The sequence below is a fragment of the Watersipora subatra genome, chromosome 2, assembly GCF_963576615.1.
Source record: "Watersipora subatra chromosome 2, tzWatSuba1.1, whole genome shotgun sequence".
Lineage (NCBI taxonomy): Eukaryota > Metazoa > Bryozoa > Gymnolaemata > Cheilostomatida > Watersiporidae > Watersipora > Watersipora subatra.
Genome location: NC_088709.1, coordinates 62,097,840 through 62,118,651, shown reverse-complemented (window position 1 = coordinate 62,118,651; position 20,812 = coordinate 62,097,840). Strand labels below are relative to the sequence as shown.

Genomic DNA, 20,812 nt, shown 5'->3' with positions numbered 1-20,812 from the left:
CACAGGCACTCACACATACTCCATGACAATGTGTGATATATTAATAAATTTGAACCAAATAAACACTATATTTAAGGTTCCTTTGCAATGAAATTTTACTTGTACCAAATCTAATTGCACATACAGGTCAGCCCATTTGTAAAACTTGTGGTCACATACATGCAGATAACTTTCTAGATTAGTTTATACATGTATCGAAGTTTAGGAATGTCACAAAGGAAATGCAACGTCTTCAGCGCAAAAGATTGGTGTAGGAAAAGTGAGAATCCGTATTTATAACATTGGTAAGACTATTACACCGCTGATTTTAAAAGCTACAAGATTTTAATGTGGTTCATACAAGCTCTGCAAGCACTGTAATTATTCCACATAAAAGTTGTACAACAAATACATGTAGGTGGAACTTGAGTATAATGTACCAATTTTAATTGCAATCAAGCTAAACAGTTTTCATTAAAACTGTTTTTTTCCTAAAAACACCATGATTAACAGCATAAGCAACACAATTTCACTTTTATACAGCTGGCACAACTTAACCAATATTTTATTTAATTTTTATTGTAATAAATACAGACTAATCATACAATTTTCTTTCTGAATTGCCCTGTAAATTTGTTTATTGATCAGCCCGATTGTGCCCTTGACTACTTTCATAACTGATCTGTCCAATCAACTTTTCCAAAGAAGTTTTGAAACCAATCGGCACAATTATGATGTTTTTTTTCCAAAAGAGCTGCTTTATTCTTAGTCCTAGTTCAGTTCTGGAAAGGCTACATTAACTACTAAGACAGTGTTGTTCTCTTCAGTAGAAATTCCGTTGTCCTTCGATTGTCCTTAAAACTGCTGCCTCAGCCAAACCACTAATTAGCGGCTGAAAGCTATAATTTGCTAAATTACTGCCTGAACAACCTTTGATATCTTATCTTGTTGAGGCATGCCTTCTTCTGAAGGAAGTTGAGAAGATCAAAGACTGTGCATATTGTATCGTTAAGTCATGGCTGCTGCAAATACCTTCAGCAGACATGTTATAACAGTATTCAACAAAATATGAACTCGTATTACAGGTAGCATTTGTAGATGTGAGTTGTGCACTAAATAACCATCTATTTGAACATTCCTCATGCAATCTTTACCTAGAGGTCTAGAACTGCTGACCTGCAAACAAAAATTTGGGGTTCAACCGCCAAAAAAGCTGCTCATGGTGGCAAGAATGAAATCCAAGCTTAAATTGCTCTTTGTGACTGCACATGTCTCTAGCCGTTCATGTTTCCTTGTCACTGAACTTTGACATGTCAAGTCAAGATAACAGAACCGTTTTTTGAGTTACAGTGCTTGTAGAACAAGAGCAGTTCTTGCATGCAGTAAGCTAGGCAGAAATACTTAATTTTTGAGGCATTGCTCCCGCAATCAGATTTTCGTCCTAACAATTAGTTCATCCTGAATGTGTTTTTTCCTTTTAACTCGTCACCAATGAATTAAAATCTTTACACTTTGTCAGCTATTTATTTTACTTTTCATTTTTCATTTTTCAATGTCATTTTTTAAAAATAAAAGCTTGAGGTTTAGGCGCCCATGTCAATCAAAAATATTCACTGTCATATTAAATACTCTATTGCCGATGGAATCAAAATAAAAGTCATTTTACCACTGATTTAACGGACAGTAGATTAAAAAGGACAATTTCATATCTTACAATTGCTTGATTATAATACTTTATTAATTCTATCATTACTGTTATCATTATATTTTGAATCTAAAATATTGATCATTCTAGAAAGCTCATAGAATATTGTTCATCTGGCTATTTTGGGAGAATAGTTAGAAAAATTTTTTTTTGCACACGTAAAGCAGTTTTGTACTCCAAACAGATCCAGGAACTTTCTTGCTCACTTTCTATTTTAAATTCTTGTGTCATTTACCACAGATATTTTGAATGCAGCATACCTATATTCTATGAATAGAGAGCCCCTTTTTGAAACAAATCTGAGTATTTAAGATGGAACCTCTTCATTGCATGCAATAACCAGCTACAGATATAATGAGAGTAGCCATAGTGGCATTCTTACTAGTCAGCACACAGGATGCTGACTAGAGAGATAATCAGAGTTATTGATAACACACAGTAATTATTATTTGACCTTAGCCTTACAGAGTTATGTTATCATAACAATCTGCTAGTCTTATCGAGAGAAGATCAACATTCACATGTATATACCATGTACTTTTGCAAAAAATGTCTGCTGGTTGATGTGCTACCAAATGTAGTTTTTCATTGCGGCAGTCACATTTGATTGGCTCTGCTATTTACAGCCATTTTATACCAAAATCCACATATGCGATTGTCTGAGTGTAGATTAATCTAAATGAGTTGATGGAGAAGGGAGAGCAAGAATAATTTGAGATTGGATGCTTTTCCTGTCACCACATGTTCTCTTGGGAATTGCCTGCTGTTTGCAATTTCTCTAAGTAATAACTTTGCTCGTAGTTGTTATAGATCAGCATGAAACCTGCAGAACATTTCTTGTGTTATAGTTTTTTTACTGCAGAAGGCAAATGCTCACCAGTTAGTGAGCATTTAAAAACTTTCATTCTATAACATATAGAGCATAACATAGATAACGTTCAATAAAATATTTTTAACTTGTATAAAATCTGAATAGCCAGATGAATCTTTAGGGTTAAATGAATAGAATAGCCAACATGTATGAGGTTGACCTTGGTCCAGTTATGCACATTTAAGATCGTTAGGATCAGCTAAACTTTACAAAAAGAGAGTACTAATCCCTTATGTACACATTTAGATCAATATACTTTTTCACTGTTTTTGAAAATGAACTTATAAAATTTTTGGGTAGATTTTATCAGAAAGTAAAGGAATTTTACTACCCTTTACCAATGTTTTAAGTTTTTGAAGTAATCTGACAACCAGGATGTTTTAAGATAAAAATCTACAAAAAATTGATTGCCGTTAAAACACTCAGTAAAATAACATGTGCAAAATGTCATCATTTGTTGTTATCGTTGCTATATTTGGTATCGGCTATTGTGTTCAAGCTGCAGCGTTACGCATTTCAATTCCGCCCATTTCTTTGCAACTATAGATGCCACAACAACACTTTGTCTTGGTCTTAGCGCTTTAATCACAATCAAGTTTTTGTCAATTTTAATCTTGAAATATCTTCGCACTCAAACTACCTCTTACACCAACAACAATTGAAAATTATAAGAAAATATCAATATTTTCTTGCGGCATAACAAGCTCCGCCCATAAATATGTGACGAAACCTAGCTTTTTCAGGAACGGAAGTTAGGTATGTTAGGATTTAGAATGATAGAGTTGGGTGTCTTGAAACCCATTATTATCTAAACCCAGCCTGCAAAATAATCTCAGTCTTATGAAAGGTATAGGCCCTATAGGCCTAAACTATTTGAAATTTACTCATAGCTTGTTATATTATGTTTAAATAGGCTTAACGCCAAGAAAAATGAGCTCAAAAAGAGCGGTTTTATCACATGCAGGCTAGCTTAGTTATTGCGCTTTTTGAGCTCATTTTAAATATGCAACTAAGTAGCTTATCTACCTTTCAGAAAAGACTGAGATTATTTTTAAGGCTGAATTTAGATAAGAAGGGACTTTAAAACACCCATCTCTATTATTCTAAATCGGTCTAAACATCCCTAACTTCCGTTCCTAAAAAGCTAGGTTACGTCACATAATTATGGGCGAAGCTTGTTGTGCCGATCATGTTGTTTTCGAGACCGATATTAAAACACTGTAAAAAAGCCTTCATTACTCTGAAAGTTAGTGGACTAATCTTTCTTTTGAGTAAAAAATTGGAATCAGCGTGTCTGATTTACCTAGTAAAGACGATAAAAGTTGTACATGGCAGTTATGGTTTAATCAAACAAGTTAAAAAAAAACCTCGACAAACATTCTAAAGCATCTGCTTATTTACACTATATGTTACTGACTGCTTGAAATTAGGGTGTTAGCACCTTCACGATAGATAAGACTGCTTTTGGATTCCAATGCAGACCTCAAAAACTCATCACATAAAAATTTACTTGCACAAAGTTTTTGTTGATTTTATAAGAACGTTACATGTAATTGGAAATATCTGTTATAGGAGCGTCTGCTGTGTAACTTTATGTTAAATAGAAAATAAAGAAAAGAAGGTTTTTTATCTAATTTACAATTACAAATTATGCCATTGCCTTTTTCCTTTAGCGCTCCAGAACAATTGCGTGTAATTTGTTTTTGCTAGACATAAAACAAGAAATGATTTCAAAAACAGCAACTTGGGGTTGCATTCTCTCTGTTGCAACTGCTAGTAGCAATAAAGTGCCAAGCAAAAGAGTGACTTATGATTTATTACCATTGACGAGTAACAGTCTCTCATTTGTTTGTAGAGGTTCAGCACTAAAACTGTCACATTCAGATGACCTTCTACAGCCAACTACCAGCAGCGGTAGTCAAATTAGAGTAATACATAAAATTGCATTTGTGCTTCTTATAATAATAGGAATTATTAATATTATTCTATCATTTGTAAATGTTTTTAATGTTTGAGGCAATCTGACTGCCAGTATTTTTAAGGCTAAAGTCAACAAAACTTGGGCACGGTTGAATTCGTCGTAATGTATAAATCGGGGCGTGGGCAAAAGTCCACAGTCACGGTACTGATGATTACATAAATGTGATCAACGGTAAATTAGAGTTATTCTCTACCGTCATGCTTTTCATGATGTATGATTGTCATGAAGGAGGAATAACCCTTTACACATTTAGTAACAATAATTTAGCATTCATCTAACATGTTTACTATACAGTTAGGCATCATTAGTCATACAAAGTTTGCCCACACATATTAGCTATTAACAAAGACCTCAGGTCACATTCTAACAAAGCATAGAAAATGATAATTTCCCAACTGCCAGCTTGGCCTCAATCACTAAGATTCTATCGTAGAGTTTGTGTAGATTTAGAATTGTGAGCGCATTAAGTTACCAGGCAATAATGTATCAATAGACATTCGTATGTTGCGGATTAATGCGGGCTCTTTGTTAAAAAATATATGGAATTCTATGTCAAAGGTCATGGCAATACAGTTCCGTCTCACCTAGCAACACAATTTTGAAATAGGAACAACAAAATTGTAGAAGTACTTGAAATATAATCGGTTGTTTGATATTTTCTTGTCCATCCTTCAGAAGAATCATCTCCAACAATTGCAAACATGAAACATTCAATACAAATTTGCACGTAAAAAAGCTCGCTAGACTTCCTAATTTTTGCCATTTCAGTTTTGCGATTGATGCAAATTTGCAAATTGACTACACCGTGAAAACATAGCAAAAGGCTCAACTGTTGTGTCTCCATTTGTGTGCACCGATCTCACTAAAAGCTTATGTGATTTCTTTACAACTGTGAGATGCATTTGATTGGCATTGATGTACAGATTCGCACTAACCAGGAATTTAAAGACAGTTATATGCATTACTCTCATTTGACTACTGTTGCTAGTAGTTGGCTGTAGAAGGTCATCTGAGTGTGACAGTTTTAGTGCCGAACTGCTACAAACAAAGGAGAGACTGTTACTTGTCAATGTTAACAGATCATAGGTCACTCTCTCGTTTGGCATTTTATATGTACTAGCAGTTGCAACAGAGAGAATGCAACCCTGAGTTGTGGTTTTTAAAGGCATTCTCTGTTCTATAATGTCTTGCAGAAATAAAGTAAACATGATTGTTCTGAAGCGCTAGAGGTGAAAGGAGATAGCATAATTTGTACCTGCAATTTATATCCATTAAAATAAAAAGTACGTTGGTTTTTTATGGTTTAATGTAGCGTTGTACAGTAGACATTTCTATAAAGCATACTTCCTGTAATGAAAATTCCAGGTAACAAAATAATCCATATAACATGAAGTTTGATTTAAATGGCAACATAACTTGCCGTTCTTGCGAGGAAAAATGCTGTATGTATGGCGTTATATCTATTATATATACAGCTTCCATGACATTTTAGTTTGTTGATATATCATCAGGTGTGTAGGCAAAGCCGAGAATACATCCAGGTAGCTGTGCAATTGTTAATAAATCCTTAAAAGCGATCGATTGGTGCAGGTATTACAGTGTTGGTCTACCAATTTGAATGACACTCGGTTGGAGAATCACCAAAAGTCATCTTTTATCCTAACCTTGACCTCTGGATACAGAAAAACTGGCAGACAGGTAGACACAGCTCTTTTTATAGTAAAACATATTCTTTTGTTTTGCTTTATTATAGACGTATAAAACATTTGGTATTAGCTTTACTTTCCAGAATAGCCTTTGTGTTATAAAAAATGAGCAAATGGTTGTAACTCAATGGCGATGTTGTGCGTTTCCAATCAACTTATTGTAAAATTACCACAATCATAGTCTATTATAAGTTCAATGAAACTAATCAGAAAAAGGAGACAGTTTATTGATGCAAACTAATAATATTACAGTTACTAGACAGCAAACAAATTAAAAAGTTGAGTCTAGTGTTTTGTGTGGCCAAAGGGGTAAATTTGGAAAGATCTTATAACGGATTATTAATTTATAGGTATTTTACCGTTTGTATAATGCAAATCCCTATATAACGTAAGCATTCCTGGAATAGATTATTTACATTGTAGAGGCGTCTACCCTATTGCACATGGCATTTTGCTGAAGATACGAGTAATTCTGTTTGTTTTGTTATCTGTAATTTGAATAGCAGAAATTTGAAAAAAACATAATACGCACAAGTTATAAAAAATTTGTGAACTACCTATTATTAGTAGTCTTTGGCTTGTAACAAATGTAAAAAACCTCGCAACTTTGTCTAAAAAGTAAATATACGGAATTCTTATTCAATGAGGTTGAAGGGAGGTAAAGTAAATGTGTAGCTCTGAACATAGCCTCTACTTAAACTAACTGATTAGTTAATAGTTAAATTAATATTTCAATTCCAAAGCCACAAAGCCGACCTAAATCTCTAAATGCACTAGTGATATACAAGCTGCATAAATGTATTAAAATTACTCATTTTATGAACTAGTTTACTTTAAAGTGCCTAATATACACCCTTATTCATGCAACCAGAACTTGTGTTTGAAGGTTTTAAACAAGTGAATTCTAATAACACCTAACAATTACAGATAATCTTTAAATAAATTTCGAATCTTTGTGAAGGAAAAATTTCTTGTTAGCTCCACCAAATGAACAAACAAGCTGAGTGGTGTAATTTTATAACTACTACTCTAATAAATATATAACCTCCCATATAAATACGGAGCAGACCTTTTCAGTAATTCTTTTTAAAGCTATTAGCAATATTGGGTAAGCAACACATGTAGTTAGCTGGTGGGGAGCAGTGTACTAAAATAAAAACAAACGAAATTCTTTTTTTTCCTGTTCATGCATTGGCTAATTGAAAATTTTGACACTGTATATCATTCATTTGTGTTTTGCTAAAAATACTGTTTTTATGTTCCATCTTGGAGCCGGTTTTTTGTTCTTGTGACGGTAAGGTTTTTTTTAAATGAAAAATTATGATTATGTTGGTTTAAATATATGAAGTTTTAAAATGCTATTAATTAAAATTTAAGATGGAACAGCCGCAAGCTTTATACATGAAAGTTAATTAGCTCTGTGTGTTTAAACATGAACTATCACTTTATCTATTAGTTAAAATCATTTTTAATTATCATCTTTGTTGTATATTTTACAGAAAAATTTGATGCAGACGATTATAAAATTGAGACAAGAGATGCAGCTTTTAATGAAAGCAGCAGGCAATTTTTTTTAATTATGTTTTTTGAATCTTATAACAAAAAGGAAAAAGCAAACCTACATAAAGCAGAGTGAATAGCGGTAATAATTTCCTATTAAGAACATTTTTGTTCCAGTGACGGTTCTATTCCCTTGTTGTCATGGCTACTACTATGGCCAATAAAACACTAGCTAAGTTTTGTTCTACCTTCTCCCCTCATTTCAGTTCAGTTGAGCTGAGTATGGTCTCAGGAAAAAATACGTCTTTAAGGTTTCAACTATACAATAACCTCATAGCAATCATAATCATGTGCGTGAGCCTTCATCGAATGCATGATTCATACTGAGCTTCAGGTCAAGCTTTTCTGTTTTTGCTTTAGTCATACATAAATGCACCTGCACAAATGAAGTCTATTTTGGTTTCCTAAGAAGATTATATGTATGTTGAAATTTTGTGCGGTGGTTAGAAAATAGGCCCTTTATAGCGCTCAAGGAAATCGTTGTAGCTGTTTTTTTTATAATATGACTATATTAGGACAAGCAATTCCTTTTGACCTTTTGAATATATTATTTTTTATGATCTAATTGCTAAAATACGTTGCTGGTTCTTGCAAGCAAGTTGAAACTAGATGTAGGTAGTAAGAGCCGGACTTCGATATTTCTCATAGTAAACAAGTTTTTAAGGATAATACTTTGCAATTTGCAAACTGGCTACTACACCCGGTTTAGCAAAGCATTTGTGCTTCATAAAAATAAAAATTTACTGAGCAAACTGATTATAAATGTGATTACATGTCTAACTTATTAATAAAAATTTAAAATGGTTAAAATTTATGTTTGCAATTTCGTGTACGTTTAGGCAAAATTGTCATTATAGTTTACCATGCTCTCTTAGAGTACTATCAATCATTAATAAAAAATATAAACTATATTTCTACTGTTTTAGACTATTACCAGTATGTACACATACATGTAGTTATTATAAAAAGGAATTGCAAAGATTGGTTCCAGAGTGGTCACCAAAAGTGCTATCACAATTGTTTAAATATTAGCCTCAAAGCACGTCAAACATGCCTTATCATTATATCATGAGGTAAGTTTTAACATAAAAATTGATTTTATCCTTGTTAACCCATACCTAAGATAGCTTCATATATCTCAAAAAAACTTTACAAGTTCCCCTGCACCGCTACGTTGCTAACAAATGTCAACACTAACAAAAGATTTGGAAAACTACAATATAATTGATATCTAAGATGTTCCTGGCACAGTTAGGCAGAACTAAGTTAAAAAAATCTGTTAATACAGATGTTTTATATTAGAATCACTAAATTTCCGGGCGTTTAAATCATCAGTTATTTTCTAACTGGAAAAAATGTACATGTATATTTAGTCATATCTAGAAAGACATTTATTGATCAACTATTTGATGGAATCTATATATAAAAGTATGTGTTACTGTTTATAAGGTAAGGACTTTATTAATGACCGGATTGAAATAAATTGAATTAATTAAACCAAATTACAAATAGATTACAAATAAAACATAGGATAAAGCTGAATTATTGTTTTAGTAAACAGACAACTAGTTTCGCCTGCATATTTTTTGATCATGTCTATTAACATCTCTTGTTTAAGGAATTAAGAAACTTCTTAAAAGTAAAGCATTATAAAGATTTATGGACATAGTTTGTAAATTAAGATTAAGCTCGTCAGGAGCTCTATTAAACATTACCTGCCTAAGTTTACTACTAAAATGCTCGACACGCACAGCTAGCAAAACAAATTTACTCTGGAAATAGATCGTAATTGGCTGAAGCATTACGGACCTTAAACTAGTGCTAACAAGCAGTAATATGGAATTCCGTATACACCGTATTGCATACATGGTAGAGGCAGCAGTTTTTTTTGAGCTGCCACCAAAAATGAGAAAACAGATGATCCAATTGACCTAAAATTTGATTAGTATGCATGAAACACTGGCTAAAAGAACAGTGTTTACAGATCAATTTGCTTGGACATGGCTGAAAAGACATTTAAGTAGTTCTTTAGTCAGAGTCATCAAGTCTACGATGTGGCCCTAAAATTCACCAATTTAGTTCAAGTTGTTTTCACAAAATCAGAATAATACATTTTTCAACAGCTGAGTGCTATATACAACATCATCTGATAGATACAGCAGCTTTCAAATAAATTATATGCATACTTTTGGTAGGTAGCGCATAATGCTATCAGATAATGCGTGAGTTAAGACTTGGCTCCACTTACTAACAACAATTTCGTTAGTAAGTGATGATGCATTTAATGCATCATTTGCAAAGTCAATGTGTTAGCATTGCATCGGCAATGAGACGTCACTGCATCGTTTTGAAATGATTTTGTTGGCTCATATTATCAAAAATATATTCAACCAGAATAAAGTTAATGGCCAATAGACAAGCTACATGTAGTAGGCATATGTAAAACGACTTCTAAACTTTATAATGTTATATAAATCAACAGCTGAATATAGATTGAACGAATCAGTTTTTGATTTCCCTGAACAGTTCAGACTCAAATCTTTAGTCGTTATGACTTTGTCTTTCAAGTCAATGGTATCAGTTGTACAGCTCAAATGATAGCTTATATTTTCATTCTCAAAACTGTTGGTTTACAACGCATATCGAATCTAAATACTCGATTGTGTAAGCACATAAATTAGTTGCTCATAAGAAAATTCTAGAACACAACGTAAACATAATTACTGTTTTGCAACTTTAGCATCACAGTATTGATGGTGTCACAACACTAAAATCTTATATGGTCATAGGCATGTATTAATGCTTGTCAATTTAGATGTTATGATTATGATTAAACTAAGTCTGGTGTAATGCAGTGGTTGATGCAGTTTATTGAAGTCTCTGAACTTTGGTAGAACTACAAATCATACTAAAGCATCTACGAGACAACCATAATTTGTGACACGTGTTGAAGTAGCTCAGATCTGACTGACCACATCCTGAATGATAAATAGATTCTTCCAAGCACATTACAGCTTCTCAAGCAACACATATTATTTCTTCAAAAACATTTTACAGAAATGAAAAAAGCTAATGTTATTTTTGCTTGAAAAAAGATAAAAAACTGCTTCATTAGAATATTTCAGTAGTGCAGAATTCGTCAAGCGAACAATAATTATTGGAAGTTTGATAGCTATTCGCTCTATAGCTTGTATGTTTGCAGTTTAGAGAGCTGTGGGAGATCATCATAAAATGCTGAAAAGCACAGAGAAAAGCTATACAGACAATTTTTCTAAAATGCAGACTAAAAAGGATTAGCCAGGGTGTTAGTGTCACTGGCTAGTCATTTGAAGGTCATCAGATCAAATACTATATAAAAAACCTGTATCCCAAACTCTAACAAGTATTTTGGACAGGAGCATGGACAAGGCTGTCGTCGCAGGCTCTTGATCAAAATCCCTCCAATTGGCAAAGACCTACCTTTTGTGCACAAAGAGAGTTCAGGCTACAAGTTTTCATTCTTGAAACTATGCTTCGACAATCGAAAAACCTATACATTCAAATATTCAATAATGTCTAGCATTGCTTCAACTTGCTCTCCCCAACCTCAAACACTTATGGCTGAGCTCTTCAAACTTTTGAGCTTTCTAAACTTCTTTTGAATACAACTTTTGGTTGCAGGCAATTGCAAAACCAATCATTCTTTTTTAATGCCAAGCCTTATTGACTTTGACGTCTGACACTTTTATGCAACTTTTTCTAGTGGGTGCGGCAAGTTTTAGATAAAATCTTTTGCATATGTGTCACTAACGGCACATCTACTCCGGATCACTGTAATATATTAACCTTCAGAAGGCCTTGATATTTTCAAGCATATGATATAGTCGGGTCAAAGTTTTCATAAAGTAAACATGAATTTGGTCTCTACACGTACGGCTGTAAATATTTTAGCATGTGTTTATCCTTCGTTTGGTGTACATGTCAGGCGCTTGAATAGACCTATGTGTTTCTATTATTAGAAAGTTTTTTCTTGGCATTCCAGCTTTAAAAATACTTACTTAAAAATCATGACTACCCTACCATATTAAGGATAAAGACCACAATCCAACAACACAATTGGGAGTATTCTCCCAATAGACTAAATAGAGAATGCATTAGTCAGTTGAGTAATACTCTGCTATTATTGCACACAAATCTATAACAGTTATAATGATTTGGTGTCATTCTTTTGTTATGGATTTTTGACTGACCTGAGCCTTTTTACTGTCAAGGAAGCTAAGCTTCATTTGACAGTAGGTCAAAAATTAGACCGAGTTAAACAAAGAACAAATATTTCTAATACTTTCAATCAATAAAACCAGCTAACAGTAAGTGTAACGAAAAGGTAACACCTTGGATGATAACAGAAGCAAAGCCAATGGAAATTAGTACTGGGCATATTTAGAGTGCATTTTATTCACCATGTGTACGAGAGTACGCAATGTGGTACATGTTTGATATTCAAAACTCATATGGTTACCTCATACTTCACCACTGTATGCAATTATAATTCTAATGCCACACACGTACTACATATACGCTGCGTATTCTTCTACGTATGAGTCGTGAATAAATTGCACTCTAAATATGTCCTGTTCAAATGTTTGTTTTCTTTGCACATGCTATTCCTTGAGACATTTCACTAACTGAAAATATTAGAAATATTTACTTTTAAATAGCTCTGCTTACTTTCTTGCTCTAAAGATACTTTTTCCTTAAATTCGAAGCTGTAGTTTGTTAGATATTTTTAACTAAGTAGCTTGGATTGTAAATAACAGCTACAATAAAGGTTGAGACTTTAGCTAGTCGCTAATACAAAAAATATCAATTTATTGCAATGATGCTTTTACAGTAATGTTATACTTTTATGCAACAACAAGTTCTTTTATCTAACTGAAAAAAACAAAAAGTGATTTTATTTTGATCAAGCATTAAACCTATCCTAAAGAAAGTATTTTACCACTATTCATGACTGATAAACTGACTAAACAGAAATAAACTAGATATTCCCCTGTCATACAGCCCATGACCTGATAATGGAACAAGTGATATTGGAACAAAAGAGATGGTAGTGCTGGTTGTTGAAAAAGTAGTTGTCAGCAGGAATTGACAGAGTATAGTGTAAATGTTTCTCATTACATCCAGTACATTTGAGATGCTATATGTTGTTGTCAAGTCTGCCTAGAAAGTTGTTATGCAGTTCTTGAAAATCAGGACAATAGGAAGATTGAAAATGAGGAATGTGATGAAGGGGGGCAGCATTGGGAGGAGCAATATTGTTTTGTGCAATATTTTCATGGTCAATGATGTCCATAAAATCATGATCATCATCTGGAAACAAAGAGGCTGCCAAGTCCATGTCATTTACATCGCCTACAACATCTACTAAATAATTCTCTGCATCAGATGAGTTGTTGTTATTAATTTGAGTAGCGTTTTGTTGAACTTTAGCATTTGATGTTGATGGTTGCTGTGACGACCTTCTGTTTATCCTCTTATTGAGCTGTAACAATTGAGAGACACTGCGTCGACCACGATGTGGTGTTCTGGGAGGTTGTATGTCCATGGTAGTTGTCAAGTTGTTTTGAAGTTAAATTCAAAAAGTCAATTATGCAAAACAAAAGGTTGTAAAAAACTCACACATAATCTACTACTATCTCAAACCTATGCTTTACAACAATAAAATAAATATTAATTAAAGCTGTAGGCCTAACCTACTGTAATGTATGTAAGTTAACAACAGCAATAAGAAAATATGTTTATTATAATTCTGAAATGTAATATTAGAAGTAAAATGGCAAGCTGCTGTGTAATATACACAATTTGAAAGTTGGCTGTGTTGAATATAGAATGGTTTTGATAGCGATCTGTAACAGAAAGCAAGTATGAGCGTTCACGCGTCTGGAGGTTTTCTGCAAACTGGAGCAAAATAAAAAAATGTTCTCGTCATAAAGGGGTATTGTAATTCAGCCCTAGCTTTTACATAAGATGTAAAGAATTTCTGATAACGTTTTAAATAATTTAATGAAACCTTCGGTAATTGGACAAAAAACATAGGTTGATAAACTGTGTACCACAATTTCGTGCCCGTAAATCGGTCTGCGCCTCAAATAGTCTACATTTATTACAGAAATCTTAGGATAAATTCAAATAATTATTTTTATAATTAAATCTTATAGTAATTTTATAAAATCGAACAATTATTCTTATAATTAAATATTTTTGCAAGATATTAAAAACGGAAAAATATTACAAACCTTCGGCAATTGAAAAATGCCATAGACTGGTGAAATGCACACTGCTTAATAGTTCTACTATCTGCCGCACGGCTTTATTGGCGTATCGTTGGCCTGTCTTAATTATGATTAAAAAAGCTTTTCAAGTGTTTTATTGCGATTTCAGGAAAAATTAATCTGTCTATTTTTGTATAATCCGATCAGACGGGTAAGGTTTAGGATATTGTCTACAAATACTAAAGACTTGGTAACATATTTAAATAGGTTTATATGTGTTTTGTATCGTTATTATACATAAACGACTTCATTGAAAAATGGTTAAATTTGTTGATGAGATTTTGGTACAAGGGTTTGCGACGGTGTTGATGAATAATTTTCGTGAGTTGCGTGAACATGTGCATTCATCATAAATCTCCCAAACAATCGCTTCGCTCGTGTTTAGTCGTGGGATTATTTAAAGAATATAAGATAGTGAGGAATAGCTGATATTTATATGATATTACAGTAAAGTAGTTATATGTAATGATGTAAAAAATGTGGTTGTTTGTCTCACGACCAAACAACCGCTTTGCTCGTGTTTGGTCGTGAGACAATGTATTTGTGTTTCAGATAAAAAATTATAGGAATATAACTAAGCTATACTGTCTACAGGTGTGACTTTAAATGATTTACTAGCTCGATTGTTTGACCAGTTTGTAATATAATTTAGAGAAAAAGCAAAAATGTCTTACAATTACTGAAAAGTTATTTAGCAGAAATTTTAATTGGGATACATCAGATAGGTTTTTCAACAAAAAGCTCAAAATTGATCATTATAGAAAATGATGAGTGGTAAACCATAATCAAATAAAGCGGTAATTAACTGTGTGATTAGAGTATTGGTAAGCTAAGTAGCATGGCTCAACAGCATTCTATCTACATGCAGTATGAGCTACTCTGTCCTTTGAAAAAGTAAAAACCAATTTTCTTGAGTGCTGATGAAGTGCTTTCAAATGGTCTACAACAAACCAGTTCAGGCTCAAAAGTCTATAACCTAAACATTACACATGAACAGTATGTGACAGAACTATCGAGCTTTTGTATATTTTTTAATTAACATATTTGGACTAACACGCTCACAGTAGCTATTGTTCTAGCCTTAAAGTGTTTATACCAAGTACCTCTGAGTAGAAAAATACATTGATTTGCTTTATCGATAGTAAAACAGGAACTTTCTGGAAGATTTGATATTCATATTGGATCATCGGTAATGGAATAACTCTGTCCATGAGCTACCAGGAAATTTTGTGACACCCTAATTTTAAGTTTAGCATGCTTGTCACTATATGATATCACCCCGACTACAATTACTTTTCTTAGTAAAGTGCTTTTTATGAAAATAATTTATGCACACTGCCATCCACAAAGTTGCAAGTCATGCTATCAGGATATAATATGTTGGTCTGAATTATTGAGAATGCATGTTCAGAGCTTTCTTTGATGCAATTGATTGAAGCAAATGATATTTTCAATAAACCATTTTTATATTTAATCAAACAGCAGTTCTATAAATACTTTGTAAAGATGTTATAAGCCAAATAAATAACTATTTAATCGTAAAACAAGAATCGGTGCTTTCCGCTCATCAAAAAGTGTTAACTCAAGTTGAGCCAGTAGGTCAGAGCGCAGATATGTTTTCTACTAAAATATTTTGCGTTTATCATCTCATTCTGTCCATACACTGGTATAGATCTCTAGTGGCAAATCTTAGCCCAAACAGGATATGTTAAAGATGGTGATGAACATCTTTATATACCATTGCTTGTCATCTGTGGCTTTCTGATGGCAAATGATGAGTGTCACCTTAAGCTTCTGCCAAATATACATTTATTTTTGGTTTTCTCTTCTTGTATGCTCATTATTGTTAAAATTTGATCTAGTGTGAGGTTTTTTGTGTGTTGAACCTAAATTTAATGACGCTCAGTATTCAGCCAAAAGTTAAACCATATGGGCGTGAATTATTTACGTACAATTTTAAGAAAGCTGCAGGCTTGGTTATTTTTTGCATTATTATATGGCATCTAGGTACAGAAAACTATATTACATCATATGAAAAAAAACAGGCATCCTTTATCAATTGAATGCAGCTTTTTGTGCATGTATAGCATGTGATGGCCACCTCAACCTTAGTGATTGAGAACAAGTGTACTAGTGACAGACAGGTAAATATTCTGTTATAGTCTACATTTTTTGATTCTGCTAATGCAACCTTGACTATAATCAGTGCCGGACTTTTCTGTCCGTTCAACTGACTAAAGCCGCAAAAGAAAGTAGAGATAAAAGAATCATTTCATTAAAATTTGAACAAACAACTTTCAGCACTAAACCCAGCATCAATAGATTACCATCTAGTAGTTTGGAATTATAATCCATGTGCTTTATCTACATATCTAACAAGTTCTAGCACGCAGCTCTGGTACATCATGTCCGACACACTAGATTGCCAAAGTATTGGTCATTTGTAAAAAAGTGCCTTGTTTATAAAACATCTCCGTTTTTATGTTTTAAAGAGGTGCAAAAGTTATGTGGTAATATCAGCAGGATCTGTTACAAATCTTTAATTAACACTGAAAGAAGTCATCTCATATATTGCTGAACGGTTTTAGTACTCACGTAGATGAAAAACATTGCTCTGAGTATTGTGAAAAAGAAATAGCTTTTTTAAAAATGTACGATGGAGCTCCATACTGGGCACAATCAGTGCTATATTTTACTGAGTATTGCAGGTTTCAAGCAGATATCATGTCATCCTCATTGCAGGTCTGCTATCTGGCTTGATTTAGAACTAGTAATTCATAAAATAAAAAGAAAAGTGTAGGTTAGGTTAAAATTTTGCTCAGTTTTGTTCAGTTGATGAAACAGTTATTGAACCCTGAATGCAAATCTTTGTTGGCAGTTATTACAGGAAGTTTCCTTATTATTATAAATCACCTGGGTTGCTCAATGTTCTTAAAAGATTATAGTTCTACGTCAGTCGTCAGTCGTATATAACTTTATAAGAGTTGCTATGTGTGTTATGTCGCTAAGCACCCATTCAGGTAATACATAGGCCTTAACTATGCGCTATATTCCAACTTAACATTCCATAAAGTAGCGATACTTGCTAGCATATATATATTCAGTGTTTATGAATTGAATCAGCTTTCTTGTAAAATGCAGACTTCTTATCTCATTTAAGAATCTTTCTCAATATGCTATCTAGAAACATCTGTAGTTAAAAGCTGTAGCAATGAAAAACCAATTTTCTCTTTATATAAAAATTTTTTAATTTTAAAATAGGAAAATGTAGAATTTGCCAAAATTCACTCTAATATTGAACTCCAATATTGCTAAAGAACAGCATGTTAATAAAAATGGTTGTATTTGGCTCGCTAAATACCACTGTTAAACACTGTAATTAGTGAATATATTGCAACAAACTGGCACATCGATTCCGTAAACTAGACTTCATATAAAGCATAATAAACTATCACAATGACTTTAACAAAATCATATTTGCAGCTTTGATCCACACACATCCTATGAATAAAGTTTTTCCTTAAACATTGACATAGGGGCTTTATTTGAAATACTTTTTTATAGCATAGAACATTTGAAAGATCACTCATTTTAAAATTTAAAAGACTATGTCGGAACATGTAGATGTTTTTTTATTATTTAATAACTTGTTTGTTGTTTCAGGGTATTTCTACTGCCAGAAAGTTTTACGATTAAAATTGACAATATTTAATTGCAGCTCAGTGCTCATAAGAAAAACACGTGCACAAACTTGCCAAAAAAAACTTTATCGAAAGTCATACATGTTGTTTATATTTATGCTAAATATGTTTAAATATATGGTCTCATTAGCATTGGGTACTCCAATTTTTGCTCTACATTTAGAGTAAAAAGGGAACAAATTCTATTCAATCTACTTTCAACTCCTTTGCATCATCTACAGCCGTTTTTTGAAACTATGTTTCACATTTAAATCAGACAGTCATGAGCAAATAGAAAATAAACTTTATTTTAATAGAGGTCCTTTGCCATTGCAACATAAATGCAATAGCTTATGTTTTAATGAGAAAGAAAAACAGGAAGTGCAAATATCAATGTCATTTTAGAGACACTTGCATGTATTTCTTTTGAGTTGTTCATTGCTATCAATTTTTTCTCATTCCAATCTTGCAAAATCCTGACAGTCATATAACCTAAAACAGCGCACAAAATTTCAAAAGATAGAAAAATGTCAATACACTCTGATAAATCATTTCAAAGTTTGAGATGAGTGACTTTTAAAATGTACAGATTGAATCATCTTAAACTAGAATTAAATAATCTCAAAATTGCTTCGAGCAAAGTTGAAGTGCACAGTATTTGTAACCAACCAGTGTGTTTTTAATTATCAAGCCAATGTGCGTGCGTGACCTAAAATAGTCATAAATCCACCTAGTGCGTTTAAATCTGTTGAAACACAAACTGCGACAATAATTTATTTTCAGAGTGCTACGCTTTGAATACGTCAACCATCCATCACTGAAGCTTAAACCTCAGAGCATTTTGAAATAGCTCATTTATCACAGCGTGTGACGACAACACAGATATTGCGTGTGTTCAGCAAGTATATAATACTATCAGAGAAAAGAAGTATACCATAACACAACTCAAACTTACCAAGAGTAGACTTGCTGTGAAGTGCTACGACATGGGAAATATATCAGACAAAGACACACAAACAGAAATATGTGATGGAGAGTTCTACTATGACAATATAAGTCAACCAATACTCACCAACAACAATAACAATAATAATGAAAAAGCTGACTCTGTATTAACCAATGAAAACTCGGCAAGTTTTAAAAGAACGGACTGGAGCAGAAAGCAAGTCTCAAGATCTTCAGTTCATAAAAAGAAGTTACCACCAAAGAAGGCACTCGGCAGGAGAAGATCAAGTACGATAGGCGTGTTGAAGAAAAAACGATCAAGTAAATTCTTGCTTGCTGATTTGAAAGTTACAGTTGAAGATGGAAAAATAGCAAAGTAAGTACATGTAGATTGTTTTGAAATTACTTATTATCTAACATCAAAAAACAAATGTATTAATCAGAAAATACAGTAAAGTATAGATAAATTTGTTGGCTGAAACTGTGAAGGTTTTAAAATAAGCTGCTTGAGGAAGTTTTGTTTGTAACTTAAATTTGTAAGTTTGCATGGCTGATAGCATATACTAAAAAAACGATTGAACTCTGTCTAAATCCTTTTCTAAATCTAGGCCAAAATAATTATGTGCTTCCTGGGCAAATCTGGCCAATTTAAGTAGTAAAGACTAGATATTGTGATACAGCCGTTTGGTTGCGTTATCATTCCTTCGATGAGTGATTCTTTGGAGAGACTCACCAGTATTAGCCCTTATTATTAATCATGTTAGAATGAGCTAAGATCTTGTGATTGCCAACATAATCTCAGATGTCGACTATACTTATTAATCACTACATAATAGTAGCTTAGAAGCGACTCACAGTAAGCCAAGAGCTGCACTAACTTTTTTTCATTTTTCGTCCGGTACCCATTTGGTTGGTATTCAAAAAGCTGTTTCTCAGAAACCATACTGAGTTTTAGAACCGATTATTTTTGGTAACCTTGTAGAAGGCATATGCATATAAGGTTTGTAAAAGTCATACAGTTTATGCAGGCCAATAGGCATTTAACGTAATGAAAAAGTAGAAATTATTTATACCAATAAGCATCATACCTCAGTTATAGTAAGCCAGCTTTCAAAAGCAAATTTATTTTCCAAGGTGTTTGATTAGCTATGAATTTCTTGCTAAACTATTTATATGTTGAAACATATCTAATATTCTAATGCAGATTTTAGCATCAACATTCTTGATTGTTTTATAAAGTGCTATACACATATATGCACATTGTTTTGAACCTTTTAGACTGGTGCCGCGAGACAGTGTAATAGACCAAAAAGCTCTGCCCAACCTCCGTTCAACTAGGCCGAGTTCTCTAAACATTAAGGAGTCACTGGAAGAGTCCGACATTTACAGAAAAGTCAGAGAGGCCCAAAAGAAGCGATTTACAATGATTCCATCAAGCAGCTCAAGTTTTTATTCATAATTACTTTACTCTTTCTAAAAATGGAGAAATAAGGATTTAGTTCTACAGAGGCTAGCTAACAGAAATAAATGAAGCAGTATAGAAGCTACTAACTAGCTGGAAGATAATTTAGTAGCTTTTTGGAGTGTCAAACAGAAGATTGAACAACAGCAAAGGCAAATAATATTGTTGTTTTATCGAACGAGATAATGCATTCTACTTTCAATCACTTTTTAACAATGTCATAGTTGAACATATAATTAGGTTTTGGCAACAAAGATTTATTACATAGTCGTAGCCTAAATGTTTGAATATTGTAGTGTTGATAAAAAGTTTACCTCTGCACTATATACAGTTTATATATTTATTTATTATAATATGAATATTTTGTACATAAATGTAAATAATAACAGTATGTACTAAGCTATAATCAATAATGGACATTTTTTTCTTATGTAACATTGATCTTATCAATGTTGAAAGTGAAACATTCAATCTTTTTTATTGGGTAAAGTGAAAACTGCTGAAATAATTATATTGCCTCTGAGTGTTGATGAAGGCGTGAAAATAGATGTTAGGTAAAGTTTTTGTCTGTATTCCAACATAATTTATAGCTTCGTTGATGTGAATGCTTGA

The 20,812-nt window shown here is 32.9% G+C and overlaps 1 protein-coding gene across 1 annotated transcript; it reads left to right on the top strand.

The window, feature by feature from the left end:
- Positions 1-18,746: 18,746 nt before the first annotated feature.
- LOC137387696 (uncharacterized) lies at positions 18,747-20,521 on the top strand. The gene is made up of 2 exons (XM_068074184.1): positions 18,747-19,114; positions 20,017-20,521. The coding sequence occupies exons 1-2, from the start codon at positions 18,780-18,782 to the stop codon at positions 20,195-20,197; spliced, it is 516 nt and encodes a 171-aa protein (XP_067930285.1). The 5' UTR covers positions 18,747-18,779; the 3' UTR covers positions 20,198-20,521.
- The last annotated feature ends 291 nt before the right edge of the window (positions 20,522-20,812 follow it).